Source organism: Spodoptera frugiperda, chromosome 12 (assembly GCF_023101765.2).
Source record: "Spodoptera frugiperda isolate SF20-4 chromosome 12, AGI-APGP_CSIRO_Sfru_2.0, whole genome shotgun sequence".
Classification (NCBI taxonomy): Eukaryota; Metazoa; Arthropoda; class Insecta; order Lepidoptera; family Noctuidae; genus Spodoptera; species Spodoptera frugiperda.
Genome location: NC_064223.1, coordinates 3,328,960 through 3,354,272, shown reverse-complemented (window position 1 = coordinate 3,354,272; position 25,313 = coordinate 3,328,960). Strand labels below are relative to the sequence as shown.

The following is a 25,313-nucleotide window of genomic DNA, read 5'->3' as shown; positions in this document are numbered from 1 at the left end:
AGTTAACGTTAATTTTGTAATAATGAAAAAAAAGCGTTTTGGTCAGTGTATAGCGATATAGATTCATTTCTAACTCTTACAGCCGCATTCAGAGGTATTAAATGATTACTTAAACTATTCCTTAGTAACGATTTTGTACAGAAAACAATTGCTAAGGACTGGGTTAAGTAACCATTAAATGACTCTGAGTACGGCGGTTAATATACATATCTGGCGAAAACTGAAAGGTCTTATTCGTACTTTGAATGAGGAAATATCTTCTTAGGAAAATCTATTAAACCTCCTCACATAATTTTTCACACATAAGATCAGGTTAATCAATAACGCATGCATAACAAGACGTCGACACTTAAATACAAGTATCTGTATCAATTTCCTCACTAAATAATTGAGCTGATGATAAATTATGTGGCTCTTCTAACAACCTGTCAAAACAGACCATAATTGATATCTTCTCAATTATAAATCATATTCATGTACATTTATTTAAACGTCCTCTTAAATTTCATTTTTTTTAATTTTAAAATATAAAAACGGAAGCCGACCATTAGCGGGACCATGGTCCAGGCTGCCGGTGGTTGGGGCTCCAGAGACAGAAACGTCCTCACAATACGTGCCATTTCCAGGAGAACTGACTTCTGTTTCAGGCTCTTGATCCATCCGCCCAATGCCAGCGTCCTTTTTTTAAGGGCGTAAAATCATCCATTGACTTCTCCCGCCTTGGGCGAGGCGAGAGGGAGTGTCAGGCTCTTACTGGCTAAAAACCACCCCGTTCCTACTCCTGCTTTTCGAGCCGGAGCCCCGATAAACCCGCTAGGTAGTCCGCAGCTCCGAGTGTGGGTGTCGAGGCTGTTAGGTTTTAACTTATTGGCCAACACGACTATCAGCACAATGATAGCCTAATCCACATTCCACATGTCGACAACCTCGTGAGCAAAAGTACAGATATTTTTTTATTTGTTTATCTTTCTCAGTTTTCACGAAGTTCGCATCATTAGGGATGGTGATATCAATCATTGTGCAGAGCGCTTGTCAGTCTATCACCACTACATCAGGTTTATTGGCAACAATAGTCCCAGACAATATTATTATAACGATGATTAATTACAATTCGAAATAATTGTCGAAAACACATACAAAAATTACATTTGAATGTTAAATTCATCAGTCAATGTCTTTTTTTTAAACTTTCGTTCACTTTCATCGCAGTCATTACGGTCGTGCGTGGTTTAGTAAGCTGCGCCTGCGCCGGTCACAATAGCCCCGCTCGCAATACAGAGCAACCTTCGAACGGAAACGCACGTACGAACAGTTAAATAAAGTTCTATTTATAAATTTTTCTACCTCAAATTAAATTTTAAATCAAAATAAGAAAATGAAAAGTTTATTCTTTGCCGTCGGGTTTGTGTGCGCGTTAGGTAAGTGTTATTAAGTTATTTTGTTTTTATTTTAAGTTAGAGTGTTGATAACTTGATATTATAGGGTGTGTTCGTAACGAGAATTTGATTGAGAAATTGGGTGATAATGCTTCAAGTTTTGTGTTACAATAAGACGGATTCCTGCAGATTTAAATTTAATGTGATTCATTTGAAAATGTTTTCAACGTTTATTCAATAAAATCTAGGTTTGTTTTATTAATTCTGCTTAGGTAAGTAGGGATGATGATGGGATATGAAAATTAAAATTCTATTTAGTCCGTCAGTGCCTAATGAGGAAATTTTAGACACGTATTTTTTATTTTGTCTTATAAGATAACAATACTTAGATAAAACGAATCAAAGTTTAGGAATGGGAGCAAATACGTCATTTCTACGTATAAAATGTACCTAGAAGTGACGTCACGCGATATTTCAAATCTATATATTTGCAAAAGTATTTATTTCCGTAATAAAATAAAAAATACGTATCTAATGTTTTAAAGTAATCTGCAAGACGGGCATTAAAATAAAAGTTACTCATCTACCCTATTGTATCTATCAGTAAGAAATCTCCGTACTTGAAATCAATTAACTTGCAATATAAACGATCTTACTAACAGTGGCCATGAAAAACTTATTCTTCTCAAATAACCGTTTAGAGTTCAATAAACTACACTTACAGTAACCTACTAAATTGTAATATTGATCTAAGTTGCATTAAAATCCTGTGTTAGTTCACTTTTGGCCTATTTACCCCCTTTATATGTATAGAAGGGATTTTGGTATTATCTTTTGCCAGGGACCTGCCCCTAAAACCAGAGAGAGGTCGCAGGCCAAAAGGTTTAGGGTTATTAGAGAGCACTCCTGCCCGATTTCTGTCCAATCAAAAATATGACATAGTAGGGAAGCCCACGATGCAGATTGGGCAGATTCTTTTAAATGCACTTCCTATAGGAAGTGCTTGCTATTAACCTCTCTTCCTTTAATCTGACGAAAACTGACTGGATAAAGATAGATACATATTTAAAAAAAATTTAGTCCTCCCTTATAACCAGATCGATTAAATGGCTATATTTTAATCTGACGCACTCGAGTAACTACCAAAATCCCTTGATGGGCTCCCCTACCAATAGTTGGGGTTTTACTACACCCATAACTAAGTCTGGGATGGGAATAAGTAATCTTCTCTACTCTGCCGTCATCCAATATTTTCTATCAAAGCTTATACTATAGTAATCTTTGAATAAGGCAGTTTATTTCATTCTTAATTGATTAAAGAAGGGTTTAATCACCTCGTGACTAATCACTTTCTAAGGAACATTAAGATAACATTTTACGCTGAAGTCCCTAAATTAACTAATTTATAAATCATCTTACCAGTTTTACACGTTTATAAGGACCAGAATTGCATGACATACTCTATGTATAATGTAGTTATGCATAGGTTATATTCAAATTGTAGCACTCGATAGCAGACACACAATTCGCGATTAGTTTCGCAAGATCTGTCTTAGTATGACTCAATCGGAACTGTGCTGCACCGACAAAGGTGAATTATTCGATGAATTAGTACCTAGGTAATATAATTATTGTATTGTGTTCATTATGTATGTATGTTTAGGTACTGATTTTTAGTACGGAAGGTCAAAAATATCGAGATAATGAGTTAGATACTTCGGTATGGTTTTTGATCTTTAGGAAACAGAGAGTAAAGTTCCCTAAGAAAAGGAGGATCCTCCGACCAGGCGAGGTGATCATGCCTGGCGGGCTTTCTGCCCAACTGTTGTTCGTTGGGATTTTCTATCCGTGTTAATTCGCATGTAAACTTCGTATGTGCGATGCAGGATATTTGTGACGTCATCCGTTGATTTGCTCGTCGATAGTCTATGTGCGACTTCTGTCATCTGTCACTTGTTACTTGTCAATGTGTCGCCACATCACTCCCCCCCAAGACCGGAGGTCGATCCTGTTGAGACGGCTGTCGATGCTTGAGATGAGCGGTGCCAGAGCCAGTGTAGAATGTCCCTAGTTCCAGTGAGTCGGAACTGTGCCGCTGAATGCCCAGTGAGTCGGGTGAGCGGTGCAGGGTGATACTCCAGTGAGTCGGAGTAGTGAAGCTCGCAGTGTCCCACAGTGAGTCGGGGAATAGATGCTGCGAGGGTAGGTGCGTAGTGGCTGGCGTCTGCGTTGACGGGAGGAAGACGTCCTCAGACCGTGTGCAGAGTGCTGTGCCTAGACGCTGATGAGGCCGTAGGGAAGAACCAGGCTGCATATCTTCGATGTAGCGTGTGGTGGTCCCTGATGAGGCCGAGGATGCTGGTTGGCTGCGACTTGATTACCGCTCAGCGGAGAAGTGATGGGTGAGGGAGATGGCTATAAGGATGACGGTGCTGATCTGCTCCGTGAAGGTTGGTTTCAATCACGTCGGGGTCACCACTTTAGGGAACAGAGAGTAAAGTTCCCTAAGAAAAGGAGGATCCTCCGACCAGGCGAGGTGATCATGCCTGGCGGGCTTTCTGCCCAACTGTTGTTCGTTGGGATTTTCTATCCGTGTTAATTCGCATGTAAACTTCGTATGTGCGATGCAGGATATTTGTGACGTCATCCGTTGATTTGCTCGTCGATAGTCTATGTGCGACTTCTGTCATCTGTCACTTGTTACTTGTCAATGTGTCGCCACAGATCTTTTACTATTGTTAGGTTTTGTAGTTTTGGCATTCGTACTAGTTCTCGTTTTTTTTTCTTAAAATGACAGAATAAATGGAAGAAAGATGTAAGATGCCAGCTTTATTGGACAAATAAATTGTTTATAATGTATATGAAATATAGATTGATTGAGCAGGAGTAGGAACGGTATTTAGTCAGTAAGAGTCTGACACTCCCTCTCGCCCCACCTAAGGCGGGAGAATATCTTATTAAGAATTCTTCAGAGTCACTCTACATGACAAATTAGTATACGATGAGCATATGCAGGTCACATTAAGTTTTCAATTATTGAATCAAACATTTCGGTCACAGAATATAAACCGTTAAATCTGTGGTGTCAAGGTAAAAGGGGATAAGTCATAAATTTTGAAAAATGAGTTAATGGCACAGTTGGATAAAAAAAATTAATTAGTATTATATACGTAATTTAAATTGACTTATCTCCTCTTTACCGTAAAACTAATTCATTTTTTTTATCCAACTGTGTCATTAACTCATTTTTCAAAATTTATGACTTATCCCCTTTTACCTTGACACCACAGAAATAGTGTATTGTTTTTTTTTATTTAGTGGGAATTGGTACCTAATCTACATATTAGTCAATGACATACAAATCAAAAAGTTAAGAATGTACTTATATATAATAATAATCAATGAGTTAAGAATGGTTGAATCGATCTTCAAATGAATTCATTCGTCGAATACTGTAGAAAAAATCTTAAAAAAAGAACCGCATTCAAAGATGCAGTGAATAGACCTGAAGCTCCGAATGTACCTAGAATTACTTAAAAGTCTTGTAACAATACAAAATATAGTGTAACATCAATTTATATACACAATTCATCTAACTATTACGTTTTTCGGCTTACTCACGTAATTATTTGACGAGGAACTCGACTAGTAGCAGCGCGATAGTCTCCGCGTCGTATGTCGTGGAATGCTGTTCATAAATATGAATATGAGCCGTCAAATAATTATGAGAATAAGTCAAAAAACAATAATAATGAATTTAGTATATCTCAAGAAAGTTTAATAAAAATGTATATGAAAATATTTACACGCTGAATGACGTCATAAATTTGTCACAGACTCTCGCAACAAACAGCATTTTGTTAGAAACTAGAACTCTTGTCGGTAAACTAGTTCCGTATTTAGTTATTTAGGTTTCCTATGCAGTTGCTAGTTACACACAATTGCTTGCTAAATTGAAAAGCATTAGTATTTGTGCTGTTACATTACCAAATGTACGAAATACAATGATTTTGAAAGGTTCTGTCGAAGAAAACACGTTATTTAAGTCAGTAGTGCGGTGACGCTACGGAGGAGCTAGTCTATTCTGGTCATCATTAATTTAGTCCGTGACAGTTTAATAGTTACTAGAGTTTTCTATTTATTAGAGATTATTATATAGAGATTTCTATACTTGGTGGGTGGGCTAGTGATCCTAGTTCAGAAGGATCAGGACTAACAGAGAACACTGCTAGCAGCTAGTGAGTGCGAAGTGAGCTCGATTGTGGTACCCGACATGTTGTGAGAATAATAACGGGTGAGAATTCCTTCTGAACTAGTCCCAATCACCAATCATCAGCCCACCAGCCAAGTGTGGAAATTATGATTAACCTAGTAAACTGTCACATTCTAAATTAATGATTTAGACCCCTACAAAACAACTCTGTTATGCGCCGATGTTTGCGCATAAGACACTCGACATAACTTAGTCGGATTGAATCAGTATTATCATTATAATTATATATTATATATATTATATATATCATATAATTTAATTTAATGTATTAGTTTATAGTATTTTATATGGGCCTATGAAGCCTGAAATAAATGAATAAATAGTAAAAAAAAAACTATCAGTATTATAAATGACTTAATTACCAAGTTGACAAACAGCAAGATCATTTTTTTAGGTATGTAAATTGCACAATACCATCTATCCATGCACATGAGTACATTGACCCCGCAATAAAAATTACGGATACAAGTTATAAGTATGCGATTTTTCATAGTTTTTCTATTACAATCGGATATCCTCCAATATGCATGTTACATTGCTATTATGCTAACATTTTACTGCAATTCTTGTGGTTTTGTATTGAAGTGGATGTTTGGAAGCTTATATAGATATTGCTCATTGCAATTTTTCTTCATTCATATAAAATATCAGATACTTCTCTTTACAAATATCATAAAATGTAGTTTAGAATTAGTTCGACAGAGACTTTTTTAGGGACTTTTCGTTCTAGAACATGCCAGCCCCGTTAGGAAATAGTTATTGACTTATATTTTACACAGTATATATCGCTAAATAATATAATAAACAATATTAAGTTTGATAGAGGAGTCTGATAGTAGTATAATTATCAATAGGATAGAATATGGTGTAAAGACGGGTGAAGCCGCGGTCAGAAGCTAGTGATAAATATTTCCTTACATAACATTAGTAACCTTAATTTTATTTTTCCGCTGAAATTATGTATGTATTGTAATTTCCTGAAGTCTTTTGTATTGATATATCCGTTTTTCATTAGGCATAATTAGTACTTGATTTGATAATTACATTGTTAAGTTGATAATTACAGTACGAACATGGTGCTAACAGAGGCATTTTATGATTACTTAAGCTATTCCTTAGCAATTTTAACAACTTTGTTTCGAAAACAATTGCTAAGGACTGGGTTGGGTCCCGGAGATGCGGACTACCTAGCGGGTTAACGAGGCTTCGGCTCGAAAAGCAAGAGTAGGAAGATCTCGCCTCGCCCATGGCGGAAGAACTCATTGGATGGTTTACCCCTCAAAAAAGAAGCACCTAAAGTAAGACGTTAAGAGTCATTTATCTTAGATTAGGGGTATCTTTAAATTTAGGGGAGACTTGTGAAAAGGGGCATTACTTAATGAAGTATTCCAAAATCTTGTACCAATCTATCGATGAACTGAAACTCCTTTCACCACACAATCGCTCTAGATAGTTAATTCACCTAACACACATTACATATGTCGCAAGGGCACTAACACAAGGGTTTTCGAAACATGAGTCACGATTCACTGTCCGTTTTAGTCAATTTGTTGCTTGTAAGTGAAAAGTTCACTTAATTTGATCGGTGTTACTTAATACTGCGGGTATATGTAATTTTAATGAGAGTATGAGTTGATAGAGGGACTATGTTATACTTAGATTGATAAGATACCCGGAGCTGCGGACTGCCTAGCGGTTTACCGGGACTCCGGTTCGAAAAGCAGGAGTAGAAGCGGGGTGGTTTTTAGTCAGTAAGAGTCTAACACTCTCTCTCCCCTCGCCCGAGGGAGAAGCCATTGGATGATTATCATCCACTTCAAAAAAATATTGATAAAATTTATGTTTAAAGCCCAATTTTATAATAAATATGCTGTGTGTAATATAATATTTTAGGTTTAGTCAGTCAGTAACAAAAAGTATTTTAAAAGAAAGTAACACGACAAGTAAATACATATGGACCCATTTCGAAATAGCGTTTTGGGTTTGGTAATAGCGAGAACATTATTTTGCACGTAAATACTGACAAAATAACGCTTATATTTCGTGTTGTTATCAAGAAAAAATATCTACGCTATAATTAAACGAACGCATTTCTGCACAACACTTTAATATATATATCAAAGTAATCTTAACTGTCTGTTACCTAACCTAAAGATCGTTGGTTACACTTTGCTTATTTTAGCCACTTTCTACTCTCACAACGATACTTATCATACTTATTATGAAAATGATTGCTTGACAAGGTGAACTTGAGTGGCTGTCAATCTTAAGGCTTTGTGTGACACAGCCAGGGTCAATTACATAGTCTAGAATGCGAGCGAAGTATTTTTAGCGGGTGGTAGTACGCATTTGTTTGTGACAAGCTACTCGTAGCTAGTTATGTGCTGACCGTGAATTGTCGAAAGTAGTTTTTCGTAATGGGTGTTGGTCTATGGTATAAGGAGTAATATTTGTATTAATTATTATATCATTTAGTTGAGTGTCCTCCTTAAAATAATAATTTAAATTTATTTATAATTTTAGCTTTCTTTTTATTTTATTGACTGTTTGAAACTCGCTAATTTCTGGATTTATCGGTTCGATGTTAAAAATATTGTTTGTGTTGGATAACATATTGATAGAGGAAGGCTATGCTATAAAACATCACACTACAATCAATAGGAGCAGAGCAGAGCGGGTGAAACCGAGCGGGTGTAGCTAGTAGGTACATGTTGGAGTAAATTCATTAAGTACTTACATACAACTTTTGTAAATTCAAACATCAGCAATCCATGACTGTTAACTACTGGACTGTGGACTCCTCCACCTTAAAGGGTTTGCCATAATCGATAAGCTTGGCATGTGGGTTTGAGGTCACAGTTTTGTTCCCAGTTTAATGACATTAGGTATTTATTTCTAAAATAGAATTTGACCAGTAAATTAGTAATTACCGGGTTGCTACTAGTTAATTTTCTTATTACCTATTTAATAATTTCATTCAGGGTCGCTGCGACATTAATATTCAAAATAATTGTAGGTTACAAAATAAGACTCGTGTTTTTAGTGCAGGTAGCTAATTTAATTAATTGTATGTCAATCAATTCATTATGTATGCACGTTGAATTGGATTTTATAATAACCAATTTTGGTTTTGAATGACATAATTATATACTAGGTAGTCGTTATTTTATTCCGACATATTATTACTCACTGTTGGTTTCTCCGAAATTTTTTGCCTGTTTCGGAAGTAGAATCTAATTGAAATATTTTCTAGTATAAATTAACTAAAAATCTCCGTTTACTCACGGTTTTAGCCTACTGTTAGGCTGCGCGACGTCGCCGCGTCTGCGCATGCTGCTCATGATGAAGAGTCCCTCTGTGACTCGAAACTAGTAGAGTTTTCCTCCATTAATTTATGTGAGTAAATCGTGATTTTTAGTTAATTTTCTGGTATGACTAAAAGACACATGGTTGTTTGGATTGTATAACATATTATTAAGATATCTTAGTCAATGACTACTAAAGAGATATTTCTCGTAATAAATGTACACAAATTAATTAAGCACCACGTGGCCAATTAACATTTTACGATAGTTATTATTATAACGGTTATAATAGTAAGTTATTCAGTTACTTACTGGAATTGGTTCAAAGACTTAGCGGCCTTGGTTTAGGCGTTAGGTTACTTTCTTGCTGGTTAACTGTTCTATAGTATATCTACCTATTCTATACTATAGTATAGTATGAAACGTATTACCATTATACTTTTTATTACAATATAATATACATTATTTTGTTTGAAGAAATGTTAAATTTTGGATGATGGGTTTATTAAAACCATTATTTGGTTAATTAATTAATAAATAACATTTATCAAAATGGTATATATTATATACTAATTGGTATATATTAAAATTGCCATACCATAAAACTCATAAGACTTATAGGTATTAGAACTAAAATCACCCAATTACTCAACAGCTTCCCGTTCTATAACATTTTACTAAAAATCGAGTGTATATCTACTTACAAACCAGAATGAATTACAACAATAACTCTTTAGAAAAGATTCCTTACTTGTAATTTTCTATCATTATTGTATTACACAAAATATTCTAACAACCAATTATTTTCAGTTTCAGCGCAAGAGTTCGACTGTCCAGAGAAGAGTGGTTTCTACCCGGATCCCTACCAATGTGACCTTTATTACAAGTGCAGTAAAGGTCAGTATTAAAGGTCAAACATGCAAAGTGCATAGATAGTAACTACTGATGATGTAAGTCGAAGGATGATTGCAGTGTATGTGTTTCTACAATTCCGGGTTTACTTAATATAGGTAGGAATATGTGTAATAACCATTATAGAGTGAATATAATGACCTGTGTTCATTATGTGGATAGGGCTAATGAGAGGTCATTCTAAATTGGTGCTATTGGTGTCTTAGATAGTTTGGTATTTAAGTATTTGTACAAGTTTATTAGTGCTTTTCTACTAGAGATGTGCTATGTAGCTATGAAGATGTATTAGGTAAGCTCTGAAACTATGTGACCGTTTCCACTAATACTAAGCTATGTAGAAGTGCGACTAAGATGCAAAGCTCGAGTATGCACGTTGCACACGTTGCATACATAGTAGGGAAGCTATCCATAGCACACATCGATAGCACGCATCCATAGTACGCATGTTTCCATGTAAAAACATGCTGAATACATCCACTATGGAACTGTGCAAGCTAAATACATCCGCCGTTGCTGTGGATGCATTTAGCTTACTACAAATGTGTGTGTGTGTGTGACTTAAAGTGTTTATTGTTATGTAGGACAAAATTTCAGTTCTAATCCGTAATCAATGGACAAAATATCTGATATCTGACTTTTGGAGAAAATTCATAAAAATGCAGATTTGATTTTCTCTTCTATAGTAAATTGTGATTTTCTCTTCGAAACTATATAACATCGAGGTTATGACTTCAATGCTTTATACTAATTACATGTAGGAAACAACGGGTAATAGTATTATGTGACATACGACATTAAAAAGAACAAAAACAATAAATTTCTTACTATAATGTGGGAAAGAAAATCTTCCTAGATAATTAACTTCATCTTTATATTAGAGTACGTAATAATTTCACTCATAAAATTCAATTAAGTACAGATACAATTAATGTTTTATTACTTTCATGTTCACATCATTTATATTTTATTACACGTTCAATTGTCCAATTAAAAAGTCGGTTTCCATTAAAGTGTACATTTTATGAACTATTGAAGCTTAAAAATAGCTCTTAATATAATTGGTTTTATGTTAAAACTTAATGAAGCTACAAGAATATGTACGACTTAATAGTCATATCTATACATATAAAAATGAAATCGTAGAAAAGTTGAAATAGTACATTGAATATTTTTGAAACGAATACTTGGGACGTAATCTACAATCGCTATTGAAGCCAAAAATATAGTTTACAATATTTGTCTGCATGTATGTCCAGGCTAAACTCAAAAAGTACTGCATGGATTTATAGAGTTACAGGGCCTTCGTCGCCTCCTATACTTGCTTTATACTTCACTACATAGTATAAAACAAAGTCACTGTTTTTGTCTGTTTGTCTGTATGCTTAAATCTTTAAAATGACGCAACGGATTTTGATGCGGTTTTTTGTAACAGGTAGAGTGATTCAAGAGGAAGGTTTATATGTATAATACATGCATAATATATCACCATTGCACCCATGCAAAGCTGGGGCGGGTCGCTAGTTTATCTATGTAGTATGCCTCAGGTTAACTCTAACAGTTGCAATTTCCAAAACAAAATAAATACATACATCGTGGAAATTGCTAAGAAACTATTTAACCCTTAATTTGGCACCGATAAAAATATTCAAAATATATGAATTTGACAATTGTATGGCTTCAGGGGTATCTTATAACGTCCTAGAAAAATGAAAAAAAAAATCTACAATAGCCCACTTTTGGGAAAAGTGGTGTCCGTCACAGCGGACATTGCCAATTACTGAGAAATTAATGGTCAGATTTATATGTCCGCTGAGGCGGACACTGCCAAATTACGGAAAATAAAAACCATAATTATTTTTATGTTTTTTTAATAAATACAAATACAAAAACGAACATTTTAGTACGAATTGATACATACATTTTTGTGACCAATAATCAAGATAAGAAGGCATTACAACAATACCCCTAAGAACACGGATAGCTAAAAAGTCTCTAAATTCTTCGTCGGTTAGTTGAATTGATTTGCCGGTTTATTGAACTGAATATAAGTTGGTCTGCTCTATAATACTAGTAAGAATATCTTGAGAAACAAAGGTAAAACAAACTCAAAGGTGAATCATCTTCTGGCATCTTCTAGAAGATGATTCACCTTTGAGTTTCTGTGTGTATTTATCATCGTGAGGATGATCCTCTTCTATTGTCGCTTGGTCTGTCTGCTACAATTTTTTGGTGTTTTTTGTTCTTTTGGCTTGGACTGTGGGTGCCTAGATCTTGTTTTTCGGGGTACTAATAAAGAAGCTATTGGTGTTATAGGCGTTGCATGCAATGAAGGAATAGCAGATAGGGATGGAACATTTTCATAAATGGAGTTGCCCATTTCATGGACGTCAGAATCTGGTATAGTATCAGCATTTTCAGAATTTAATTCTTCATCGGATGTATAGTGTTAGGCTAGCAAGGGAAGATGCAATTGATGGTGCAGGAAAAGACAGCGGGGTGGAAGAATTAGTATGTGCACCATGCAATTCAGTTTCCGAATCTGATATTTCGCTTGCATCGGAAGGTGCATGTTCCTTGAGCACTAAAGCAATAATTTTAATTGCGCTATTAGGTTGTTGGCAAAGAAAAAAAAATCAAACTCAGCACCATAAGCAAACAAGCAAAAGCACACACATTTTGGCGTTGTCCGCTGCAGCGGACATAGTAATAAAGTCGTACTTTTCTAAACAATTGGCAATGTCCGCTGTGACGGACAAAACATTTTAGTTACAAATAAACATCATAAAAATGTAATAAAGTGCGTATGTTTTTGTAAAAAGTGATTGACATGTTTATTATCTAATAAATAAATCTATATTGCAGTTTATTTTCCCACAAAAAATAAGAAAATCAATTATAAATACCTTGAGCAAATCAGGAGGCCGCCTTTTCACAGACATTTTGCGTCCCAACTGACATTTGCAATGGTGCCACAATCATTATGTATTTTTTTACTATTAGTTTATGGTATAAACAAACATGTAGTCCATTAGAAATCGATGAACATGAAATTAAACCTTGGCAGGATTTATTTTAAATAAGTGTCCGTCACACCGGACATTGTCAAATTAAGGGTTAACTATGGTTATGGTATAAAACAATTATTCTTAACATGAAATCGAAACCATGACCTTCAATAATCTAAATCGCAACCGTAACCACTATACTACGATTTGCAAACCAAAAGTGAGTAGTAGGCCCATTGTAAAATTTGATATTACTAAACACTAAACAAAATGTCGTGACAGAATCGTATTTTTTGCTTACATTTAACCGCTCTTATTACTAACGCAAGTAGAGTGTAAAAATTCCTAACATTTCCTCAGCATGTTATTACAAAGGCGACCATAACTGTGAAGTAAGCTTGTCCGATATTGCCCAAAATATGTGGATCGGCAATCATGTATGCATGTGTAAAGCGGTGATTTATTAGCTCGTTGCAAAATTGAATTGAGAGTTCGTTTGTCGAGTGAAAGAGAATTAAGATTTTTGTTTTTGTTTAATTGACCAACATTTTTTTATAAAGGTGGATGTTGTGATCAGCTAAGGGGTTGATATTGTTAATTGCAACAAAAAAATTGGAGTAGATTTTTAATCATATCTATATATTAATACGTGATGCAAAAACTTTGGACCGCTTTTTACGAAATTGCGCGGACGTTGGAGCATAAAATTTGGTACACTTATAGTTTATGTGTAGGAGAAGTGCATAACGCTAATATTTTTCAAAAATAATGCTTATAAAGTACATTAAATCAATAAATAAAACATTACACACACATGCATAGTATGTGATCGTATTTGACAAAACGTCAAAATCGATAGACATTGCGATGATATTGACGTCTCATATGAATAGAGTTTTATAAAAGAGTTTGTTTGAGTTTGAGTTAAATAAAAATTATCCTTGAACGTATGTTAAGTGGTATTGTAAATTAAATCGTATATGGTTGAATTTCAACCACTAGGCGACCACTAGTATTAATTAATAGGCTTTGGAACACTTTGGAACGAGCACCTGGCTTCACTGACAGACATACTGATGGACAATTCAATTTGACGTTTCAAAAGTCGCTATAGATTAGATAATTTGGAATTAAAAACGAAATTTTTATGCACTATCTGTTACATAAGTTTATCGGGATATACTTATATTAAAGTGGGGAAACAGGCGCTTAGTATTTTTTTAAGTTTTATGTGTACGATTGGTTTAGTAGGTATCAAATAATAATCGATGTGTTTGGTAATGAAATCATTATCTATGCGGTAAGAGAAATTTCAATAGAGCGTGTAATTGATTAGGTATGGAACTAGTTTAAAATTGATACTAGATAGTGGAACTATAAACTTGCAAGCAAGTAGACTTGTATGCTATCTATCACCTGTTAGGTAATTGAATTTTCTAATTTATACAAAGCACCATTTCTCTCAGTTTCTACGTACAGACGAGAATGTAAACCACATGCAGCAGGGAATGTTAAAAAGATTTCTCTATTATTTGAACATTTTCAAGGTAAATTAAGATTCTTATTTAATACTCTTGTGTTAAAAATTTTGGGAAGTGAAAGTCAAAATAATTGCAGTGTTTAAATAAGAGGTATAATTATTTATTTTATGTGCAATTTATTATCTTATAAGAGGCCATATTCATAATGTATTTACTTTTTTTTGAGTAAACAGAAATGAGAAAATACAGATATTATTATGCGAATGCATTTGTAGTTTTATCACAAACTATTAATTAATTAATTTTAATATTATAATTTATTATTTATATTTCGTATGTATTTCTTAATGTAAGTATAATATGCATTTATGTATATAAACTTATGTTGTGTCACAAATCGATTTATCATCCTACTGTTGCACATTTCTGCATCAATGAATGGTTAACTGTTAGAGAATGCCACCCGACATTAAGTCCGCTATCGTATGTTATTAATAAATATTAAAAGCTAATCAAGAGATTTTATGGTCATTTGGAGATTCAAATCCGCAAACTCATAATTGAATTTGTTTATTTATATTATCCAAACCGCTTTGAGCAAACGTGGTGATTAATGCGAGAAGAGGCCTTTGGTCAGCAGTTGCCACGTATAGGCTGTTGATGTGATTTATTAGCATGCCTCTACCGATATTCAGCATTATGTTTTATATAAAACTAAAATTGAAAACTGCCACTTGCGTAAACCATAGCAATAGAACCATAGCGTGAACATAACCATTCCGTTAAATAGAACAGTTTAGTTTAACTACCTACAATAACTGAAATTTATTGGTAGTGAAATTGGTTAAGTTATATCTTAACTTGTACATGTGTATCTGTACCTAATGCGTGTCAGTGAATGTTTTGAAATCTTGAACGTTGGTGATTGAATTGATCGAGTGTCTGTCGAGCAAAGGGACGAGAGCTTAAGGAGTTCAATTCCTAGGTTGTGCAAATCATCATAAGGGTTTTTCGGAATCTAACAAAATTAACGTAAAGTTACGTGTAAAAGACATGCTGTTTTTCAATTCCGAAAGTAAACTCTTTGTGAAGTTATAAATTATTTTATCATCTACACAGGTGTCGCGGAAACTAGACTGTGTCCTGACGGTCTGGTCTTCTCAGACGAGAACCCCAACAAGGAGCGATGTGACATCCCATCCAACGTAGACTGCGGAGACAGGAAGGAGCTGCGTAAGTAACACATTATTTATATCATCGTCACATAATCATGATAATCATTAAACAGAATATATCCATTGCTAAACAGAGGTGTCCCTCCTAAAAGAGGGTTTTCTTTTACTCTAACGTTTGATGAATTGCGAACCTTGGCTAGCTACCAAAACGGGCTGGGGGTTTGCAATTAGGTGAACGCTAAGTTTTATTTACATACATAGCCTGTCTCCTATAGGGATAGGCAGAGACAACGGAACGCCAATTGCTACGAATCTTACATATCTTTATATACAGCAGTAATTTATTATTTAGATACTACCTAATCTTTAGTTAAGCTTGGCATGTAATTAATTTGTTTTAGCAAAATTTTATAAAATATAATGATGTAAATAAAAACTGCTCGTTGCATTTCAAGGAAAAAGTGACCTTTATATACTGTTTCTCGGAAGCATTTAGTATTGACGCAATTGTTAAATTAAAGTCTTTTTTTTTCTACAGAGGAACCGAAACCAACTAAAGGCTGCCCCAGACAGAACGGATATTTCAAACATCCCGACCCTCAGGTGAGTTGTGCAACTAACGCATACTGCAACTAACATTTGTATATCGCAGTAATGTAGGCAATGTTAGGCAAAGGGCAGTGAACGGAAACGGTTCAGACTCAAACATTATGATATGTAATAAAACTGAGAATATCTCTATTACTTGGGTTAAAATGAGATATTTATTATTATTATTTTATGTTTATTATCGTTATATAGCTTATTCGTGATAATGACGCTACTTTAAAGCTATGTGTAATTGTGTAATCATCCCGTTTTCGTGAGAATATCAAGTCCGTTAGAGGTAGACTGCCACGTTCTTACTTTTATTATGACTTTGAGACTGTTTGCTGGTTTTATGGCTCAATTAATGTAGTTTTAATGTACAATGCCAGATGGGCCTTAGGTATAACCAGATTAATGCCTGAGGTATAAATCTCCCAATCGATTTCAATCATGGTAGTCAGTGTCTGTCTAACTACACTAACCCACTACCCAGGAGATATTATAGTGCACAAGTGTGTGCGTGAATATAGGTACACTCTCTATTCCTTCACTCTCTGAACCCAATGAGGATACGAGAGACGACGGGCGCAGGACCAAAGGCTTTACGTGCTTTCCGAGGCACGGGGGTAAAACACCGTTGAACTTTCTGACTCCTGGTTAATAAATAGTCATTTTACTCAGAAAATGCCATTATCACCATTAGCGTTTACTTTTAGTATATTATTTTCTGTTTTCCAGGCCTGTGACAAGTTCTACTACTGCTCGGACGGCACCCCCAACGAGATGCCCTGCCCCCCCGGCCTCTACTTCGACGAGGAGACCTCCAACTGCGACTGGAAGGACGCTGTCAACAGGCAGTGTGATCACATCACCAAGGGTAAGTTAGGAAAATAGTTGAATACTTGATTTTAGAATGTTAAAGAAATTGTAGAGTGATTAATGTTTTAACTGAAAATGTAGTTACTGAAACTAACAATAACAAACTACAGACATTAACATATTTAGTTGTGTGATAGAAAAGTTTCAATCAGATACTATTTAAATTAAGTCTTTGACTGCCATTAGAAAACTGTTGAAGGCAAATCCTCCACTAACGTCGGTCACCGGTGACCACAACGGCGTTCAATGTGTAATTATTATGTGTGATTTATTAAATAAACAAAAGTCACTGTTCAATATTTTCTATTCTATTACGATATATACAATGTGATAGGGGTGAGACTTCTAACCCGTTAAGGCTGAGTACTACATCTAATTTTATCGACAAAAGTCAGGGGTCGAAGGGGTCGAATCCCCTACCCCTAAAAATTATGGCTATTTTAATATTTTTTTTTACTTTATGTGATATCAAAGGTAGTATGCGTCGTAGAAATAAAAAAAAAAACGACAAACGGTAGCTAATAACCTTGGCTAACTAATTCATTACTCTTTTCATTTGTTTGATAATGTTTTGGTGAGAAAAAAAATCATTTCTGAATTATTTTTACCGAAAACATCGCTATTTTTCAATATTTTCAAGTGGGGGTTCAACCCCCCATATTATTATTTTTTGTCATAAAATTAGATGTAGTACTCAACCTTAACGGGTTAGAAGTCTGACCCCTATCACATTGTATATATTATTTCAATAATGTAAAAACTTGTATTAACTGTGTAATATGTGCCACTTTCCAGATCTGTTGGACGACGGTTTCTCCTGCCCCGACGGTGAAGTGATGGGACCCAACGGTCGTGCCCTCCCCCACCCAACCTTTCCCCACCCAGAAGACTGCCAGAAGTTCTACATCTGCCGTAATGGAGTCCAGCCCCAGAAGGGACTCTGCCCTCTCGGCAAGGTCTACAATGAGGACACCTTCATGTGTGATGACCCTGAGAAGGTTCAGGGATGGTAAGGACTAGAAATAATAGGAAATTTATTTTTATTTAAGTATTCAACTGCAGGTCGCTTCCAATCTGGAAGTCATTGGAGGAGGCCTATGTTCAGCAGTAGACGTCTTGTAGCTGATATGATGATGATGATGATTTCACTGTCAGTTGAAAATTGTTGAAGGCTAATCCTTAGCCAATGCTGTGCCAAGTCTCTAGTAATCCAATGGCATCTAAAGTATTAAATAAGATTAAAAATATTAACTTAGATTTTGGATAGGTATTATTTATTTTATCATAGAGTACCTTTCTGAAGCGTAAAGCTGTGTGTACTAATCATTTATTGTTTGTTTCAGTGAAAACTACTACGAGGGTCAAACTTTTGACAAGAGCAAACCGAAGAAGGCGTAAAGTGTGTCATACTTATTAAGATATTAGTTATGTAATTAATAAATATTAATAAGACATTATGAGTTTTATTCCTCTCTTTATAAAATTTATAATGATTGAGCTTAAATAATCCGCTGAAAACGCATTTTTAATGAGAATGCAGTTGTTTGTTTTTATTGGATTAGAAATCAAAACACAACATTGTTTAGTTTATTTTATTTCATATTTTTATTGAAACAAAGGTGTTACATACCCAGATATATTATGCTAACGCTAAATGAAACACAGGTGTAATAAAATTTAATACTAACTTTATTATATTTGTTTTTATTGGTACAGTAGACATTTAATTGGATTATACTCGAAAGGCAATTAATAATTTAAGGATATCAAAGTAAGATATTGCTTATTTGGAAAACCTGATTAACACATGGTTAAAACATGGAACTGTATACTTATATGAAAATGTTTTATGGACAAATTAAGTTAATAATAATTATTTTTAACCTAATAATTTAATCTAATCAGTACTTTATTGTTTCCTTGTTCACAAAGCAAATCTAAGTTTCTACTTAATTAAATGTCAACTAACTAATTTCTTATATTTCCCTTCAAGTAATAACTACTTGCATATCCAATTTAATAACAACATTAACTATATTTTACACAGCGCCATCTGTTTACAAAACATGGAACTAATAAGAAGCCTTAGCTGTGTAAGAGCGAAAAGATCACATTGAGATAAATGAAGCCTCTTTTTAACTACTTAGTTCTTACAATTCCTCAAGCGCTATTTCCAGAATTTAAATCTTGAATTAAATATAAAAGCGATTCAAAGACAATTCAATATATTTGCAAAAAAGATTTCAATTTGAATGTACAATTCAAAATTTATCGATTATACCGATAAATTTCTGGGATTATACCCCAGAAATTTATCGGTATATATATTTATCGATTCATTTCTATTGATATGATATTCTGTAGAATTCAAAATATATAATGGTACATAATGCATTTGACTCGTTAAAAATGTTCTGTTATTAAAAGTTATAGTATTGTATGAGTAGAAAATTATTAATAACTGTCTACTAATATTAATTGATCAAGTCTAGTTTTAGGTTCACTAAAAGTTGTTTCAGGCGATTGCAACCAATTACAGATAATAATTGTAACTCTTGCACAAGTGCATTTGCAATCACTTGTACTTAAGGCAAGGATGTAAGAAAAAGATAAGTAGACATTAATTTGGATATGATAACTGTGCTATTGGCGAGTATGTTATACATCATACCTTTTTATTTACATTGTATTATTCCATATATTTATTTAAAACACTCTAAAATTATATTTTTAAACATTACTTATAAAAATAAAAAACAAAATAACATTTAAAAATATAAAAATAGGAGCCGACCAGTAGCGGGAGCATGGTCCAAGCTACCGGTGGTTAGGGCTCCAAAGACAGAAACCTCCTCACAATACGTGCCGTTTCGAGGAGTACTGCCTTCTGCATCAGGCCCTTGATCCATCCGCCCAACCCCAGCCTTCTAAGGTGGTTGTCGAGGCTGTTGGGTATTAAACCGTTGGCCGACACGACTATCGGCACAACGATAGCCGAATCCACATTCCACATGTCGACAACCTCGTGAGCCAAGTCAAGATATTTTATTTGTTTATCTTTTTCAGCTTTCACGAGGTTCTCGTCATGAGGGATGGTGATATCGATTATCATCGTGCGGCGCGCTTGTCGGTCTATCACCACTATATCAGGTTTGTTGGCTACAATAGTCCTGTCAGTGATGATAGATCGATCCCAGTACAACGTGATATGGCCGTTTTCGAGAACTGGATCGGGCGCATACTTGTAGTATGGAACCTCAAACTCAACAAGTTGGTAGTGCAAAGCAAGTTGCTGGTGGATAATCTTGGCCACCTGATTATGTCTATGCAAATATTCACCATTAGCCAAACGACCACAACCAGAAATTATATGTCTTATGGATTCACCAGGACTATGACATGCCCGACATATGTCAACGGTCCCATCCTTAATAATATATTTCCGATAGTTATTCGTAAGGATAACTTCGTCCATAATTGCACAGACAAATCCTTCAGTTTCTCCAAAGAGATTACTGAATCGTAGCCAAGATACGGACGCCAGAAAATCTACACTGGGTCCATGAAGGGCCCGGAAGAAGCGTCCATGGAGCTCCTTGCTATGCCATACCTCCTTGCGGTCATTGACGCTTAGTACCACAGGTTTGCGCCAGTTCTCTTTTGCTAAAGATAGTGGAGTGAATCCATTGTCCACTGCCGCTACTTCTCGATGCATACCCTCGTTTACTTTCAGGAAATATTCCCTGAGGTTGCACACCTCACGGTTATGAAGGGTCTTAGCATTTAACAAGCCACGACCCCCACACTTCCGCGGGATGTACAACCTCATGATCGATGAACGAGGGTGATGCATACGATTTGCAGTCAGCAGTGTTCGGACTCGCCTATCCAGAGTGTCAAGTTCAGTCTGAGTCCACTTGAGTATACCAAAAGAATACATTAGAACCGGCATGACCCAACCGTTATAGGCTCGCACCTTGTTTCCGCCTGATAATGAACTTTTCAGCACTTTATTCAGGCGGCCAAAGAAGCGTTCCCGTAACGATTGTTTCATGTCCGGTCCATTAATGCCTAATCCCTCTGACATACCCAGGTACTTGTAAGTATCATTTGCGGAGAGCGCTCTTAGTTTTGTGAAATCTGAGAGTTCTAGACCCTCAGATTCCACAATCCCTCCTCGCTTCACATGCATGACAGCACATTTATCTACTCCAAATTCCATTCTGATGGAACTACTAAATTTTTCAGTTATTTTCAGTAGTTCCATCAGTTGTTTGTTATTTGGAGCAAACAACTTGAGGTCATCCATGTAAAGCAAGTGGGATATGACTAGACCCCTTCTCCGCAAAGGATAGCCTAGCCCTGAAGCCTCTAATAAAGTACATTGTATTATTCTTAGTCAAAAATCAAAGCAAGCAAAAATGAAAGTCTAACTTGCCATTGCCAACACAGTAACAAATAAGCGCGGTGCATAAATAACGTTTTGATTTCGTTTATTGAGGATAGATGGCACTATTCAAAATATTCAATCTCTACCTATGTTTATATTTTTTTTTATTAAGCTGCTTTGAATTAATTTTGTTTACTTATAACTAAAATACAAATATACTAAGAGTTGAAACTATATCTGAATCAATATTTATATTTAATAGTAGCTCTTATATACTAGTTATAAGGATTTCGAAATTCAATTTGTCAAAATTATCTTTGCAACATGTTCCAGTTACTAAATTACAATTACAATTTTGTTTTATAAGAGCCTCAGGACATAATTATGACATTAACAATATAGCAATTGATTTTAATTATCTATATGATAGATAGATACCAGTGATACTACTTTCATTCAACATTAATTATAGCAAAGATATCAAGAGAATATTTTAATGAGATTTATGAACAAAATAGCTAATTATTAAAGAAATAAACTGTATAAATGTGACAAAAAAGTCGGTGAAATTATTTGTCATTTTTTCAAGAGTTTAATCTGTATTTCCAAGTCTCGAGCATATAAGCTTATAGGCTGACGTATTTCATCGCGCGCTGGCCTGCATCATAGCTTACCACCAATTCAGATAGTAAAAAAAAAGTATCCCTGATCAATTTCGATCACGATGGCCAGTCTATTTAACTAGACTAGCCCACTAAACAGGAGATATTATAGTGCACAAGTGTGTGCGCAAACATAGGTGCACTCTCTGTTGCATCGTTTCATCACTCTCATAACCCGATGGGACGGCTGAACGATAAGATCGGAGAGAGGTCCGGCAGGACCAACGGCTTTACGTACGTTCCGAGGCTCAGTGGTGGGACACCGCCGAACTTCCTGACTCCGGACTAATAATGGTCATTTTACTTAGAAAATGTCTTTCTCCCTCACTTTTCTGCCAAATGCAGGAATTGAACTCGCGACACGTTGCACAGCAGCCAGTCACCCAGCTACTGCGCCAACCGTGCAGTCAGAAAGTAGGCAAACGTATACTTATAATAAAAAAAATGTAATTAGTTATATCAAATCGTAATGTTCATTATGTACTACACAAACATATTTAATGTAAAAAGAATTAACTAGCATGCTCTTGTCAGAATCGTGATAAATGTCTGGTGAACAGATGGACGGAGCACGACTTGCGATTTTTTTACGCCTGTACAAATATTATATAAGTTTGTTCTTTATCTTCTGCGAATAATGCGTTTGTGGAGAAAGTAGTGTTCAGAGAAACATCGCATAAATAGACTACAGTTTATATATTATATGTTTTTTAAGTGGCTTTGGGTGAGGCAAGACTGTCAGACTGACTAAAAACCACCCCGTTTCTACACCCTCGTTTTAGGACCGGAGCCCCGGTAACATTGCTATTGAATTGGTACTTGTGCTGAGATTTATAAAGTCGGGCGAAAAATTAAACTGGGCAAACAGTTTATAAAAATCTTTTGGCGTAGTCAACTCGTAGCCACTGCGTAGCCGTAGCGTAGTAGCTGCGTAGCCATTGCATAACTCCCACACCACCCCTTCGCAATCATTGCAGTCATATTCATGTCACTAAGCGATTTTCCTTATTTACTTTACTTACAAAATAATTTACGGATATTTTAAATTACATAATTAGTCCATATGTAAACTGAAAAAAAGCTAATAATACTTTGCCTTACCTGGGAATCGAAACCAATATCTCATAGTCAAAAGTAGCACTTGTGACTAATAGACTAAAAAAGTAAGACAATTTAAATTACCTCCTCCATACATTTCCTAACTCGTAACCAAAACTTACAACATAACTAGTGGAGCGGCTGATAGCAGATAACGTCAAGTTTTTGTTTCGGGGGGACACGGATCGTGACCAATTTGTGCGCATACGCAACTCACTAACAATACGCGATTCGATTAATTGGTCTTGTTTTTTTTTGCATGTGTAGCTGTTGTTGTTCTGTTAATGATAGGCTTAGTTTTGTTCGTGCGTAATGCGAATTGTAGAGATATTAAGGTTCATAATGGTTTATTGAGTAATTGCCTCGATGGTATAGAGCGGCAAGCGAACAGTCGGAGCACTTGATGGTAAGCTATTGGCGCCCCCCATGGATACTAACGACACCAGAGGACATTTGGGGGTTAGAGATTTGAGGATTGGGGGATTTTGAGATTGGAGATGAGTGGAAGGACGATTGGGCCTCCGATTACCTCATTCCCATGGTGAAACATAACGCTAGCGCTACATGCCAGTTTTCTGTGAAAAGTTAAATGAATACAACCCGAGACTCCTTGCTTTACAGTCGCGCTTCTGGGCACGGTGTTTATGTTTACGAAAACACTATTATATTTTGTCAAAGTCTTTAATCCTGTATATTAGACGTAACCAGTTATCCTGCGTATTAGACCAGTTTTTGGTCTACCTGTATTCCGAAACAGTGAACGTATTAATTTAGAAGTTTTCGAAACGAGAGCAGTACTGTATAAATTGTGCGTATTGCCAATTTTAGTTCCGGCATTCTGTTAGGCCTAGTAAATAAATGGCTGGCGTAATATTGTTTTATTACACAAAGCTATAGTGCTCTATGTATTGTTGCAGATAGGGATAGCAATATAGGTATTAACTTTTACTTTTTATGTCTTAATTGGCTTACTGTTCGAGTTGTTCCGAGAACAGTTGCTAAGCAAAACCTCAAATGTAATTTCTGGGCTTAACATATACATAATTAGATTATACAATAACGCCAAAAATGTATGATTGTATGGCATCATGTATGTAATAAATACCATGATCTTGTTGAAATCTTAAGGGTCTATTCATCATAGTTCATCATCACAGTTAAACTACAAAAAGCATTGTATATAACATAAATACAAATAGATCGTGATAATAAAATTAACATAAAGAAAAGTGATTTCGAAACTAAATAGCTCGCAGCGTTAAGACTTGCAAAACGTTCCTCTATCCACCAAACACGATCAACTGCGAAAAGCAAATAAGGGCACAGATGTATTGTTGAACTAGATTCATTTGTAAGTCTGGAAGCCTCCCGCGTGCTTCTAACAGCCAGACCACCACAAATGGGGTCCAGTGGGGCTGATGCCCGATCCGGAGCTGCGGACAGCGTAACAGGTCACCGGGGCTCCGGCTCAAAGCAGGAGAAGGAACGGGGTGCTTTTTAGTCAGTAAGAGTCTGACATTCCCTCTCGCCTCACCCAAGGCGGGAGAAGCAATTGGATGATTTGGGGAAATCATCCAATTGTTTTTGAGGGGGGCCTCAAAAACAATTTGTTGTTGTTGGACAATTTATTCTGACAAACATTTTTGGACAAGTACTAAGTAAGTAAGAGTACAAATATATAAATGCATGTGCTGAACGAGTTTTATAATATCAACTAAATGCTGAAATGAAAAAATACAACAGTTACTTATTATTACTAAATTAAATTAAGTAGGCAATAATAAAACTTTTTATAATTGCATTCCAAACAAGCCTGTATCAGCTCATTTTAAATCTCATTGAACTATAAATCATTCTATTACTTTAAAGGTCATGTCTATTTGTAGTAGCGCAGAGTATCATTAAATAAGGCTTAGCATTTTGTCAAGACGTGCTCTAGTATTAATTTTAATTCGATTACTGAGTATATTATGATCGAAATCACTTCAAATCGAACTACTAATCTCAAATATACGTTTTTAATGTAACTTATATAGTTATTCCTGTATTTACCACAAAATGGACAGATGACCTGATAAAGGCACGATAACGTGTCACTGAAAACAGGTCGCTTTGTACCACTTCCAATTTGGAAGTCATCAAAGGTCTTAGTGAGGATTATGTGAATGA

General features: G+C 35.4%; 1 protein-coding gene across 1 annotated transcript; it reads left to right on the top strand.

Annotated features, from left to right (window-relative positions):
• Window positions 1-1,249: 1,249 nt before the first annotated feature.
• Window positions 1,250-18,448, top strand: LOC118263124 (protein obstructor-E). The gene is made up of 7 exons (XM_035574924.2): window positions 1,250-1,418; window positions 9,765-9,851; window positions 15,472-15,585; window positions 16,066-16,130; window positions 16,854-16,992; window positions 17,790-18,003; window positions 18,338-18,448. Exons 1-7 carry the CDS (start codon window positions 1,376-1,378, stop codon window positions 18,390-18,392), a joined length of 717 nt encoding a protein of 238 aa, XP_035430817.1. The 5' UTR covers window positions 1,250-1,375; the 3' UTR covers window positions 18,393-18,448.
• Window positions 18,449-25,313: the final 6,865 nt, after the last annotated feature.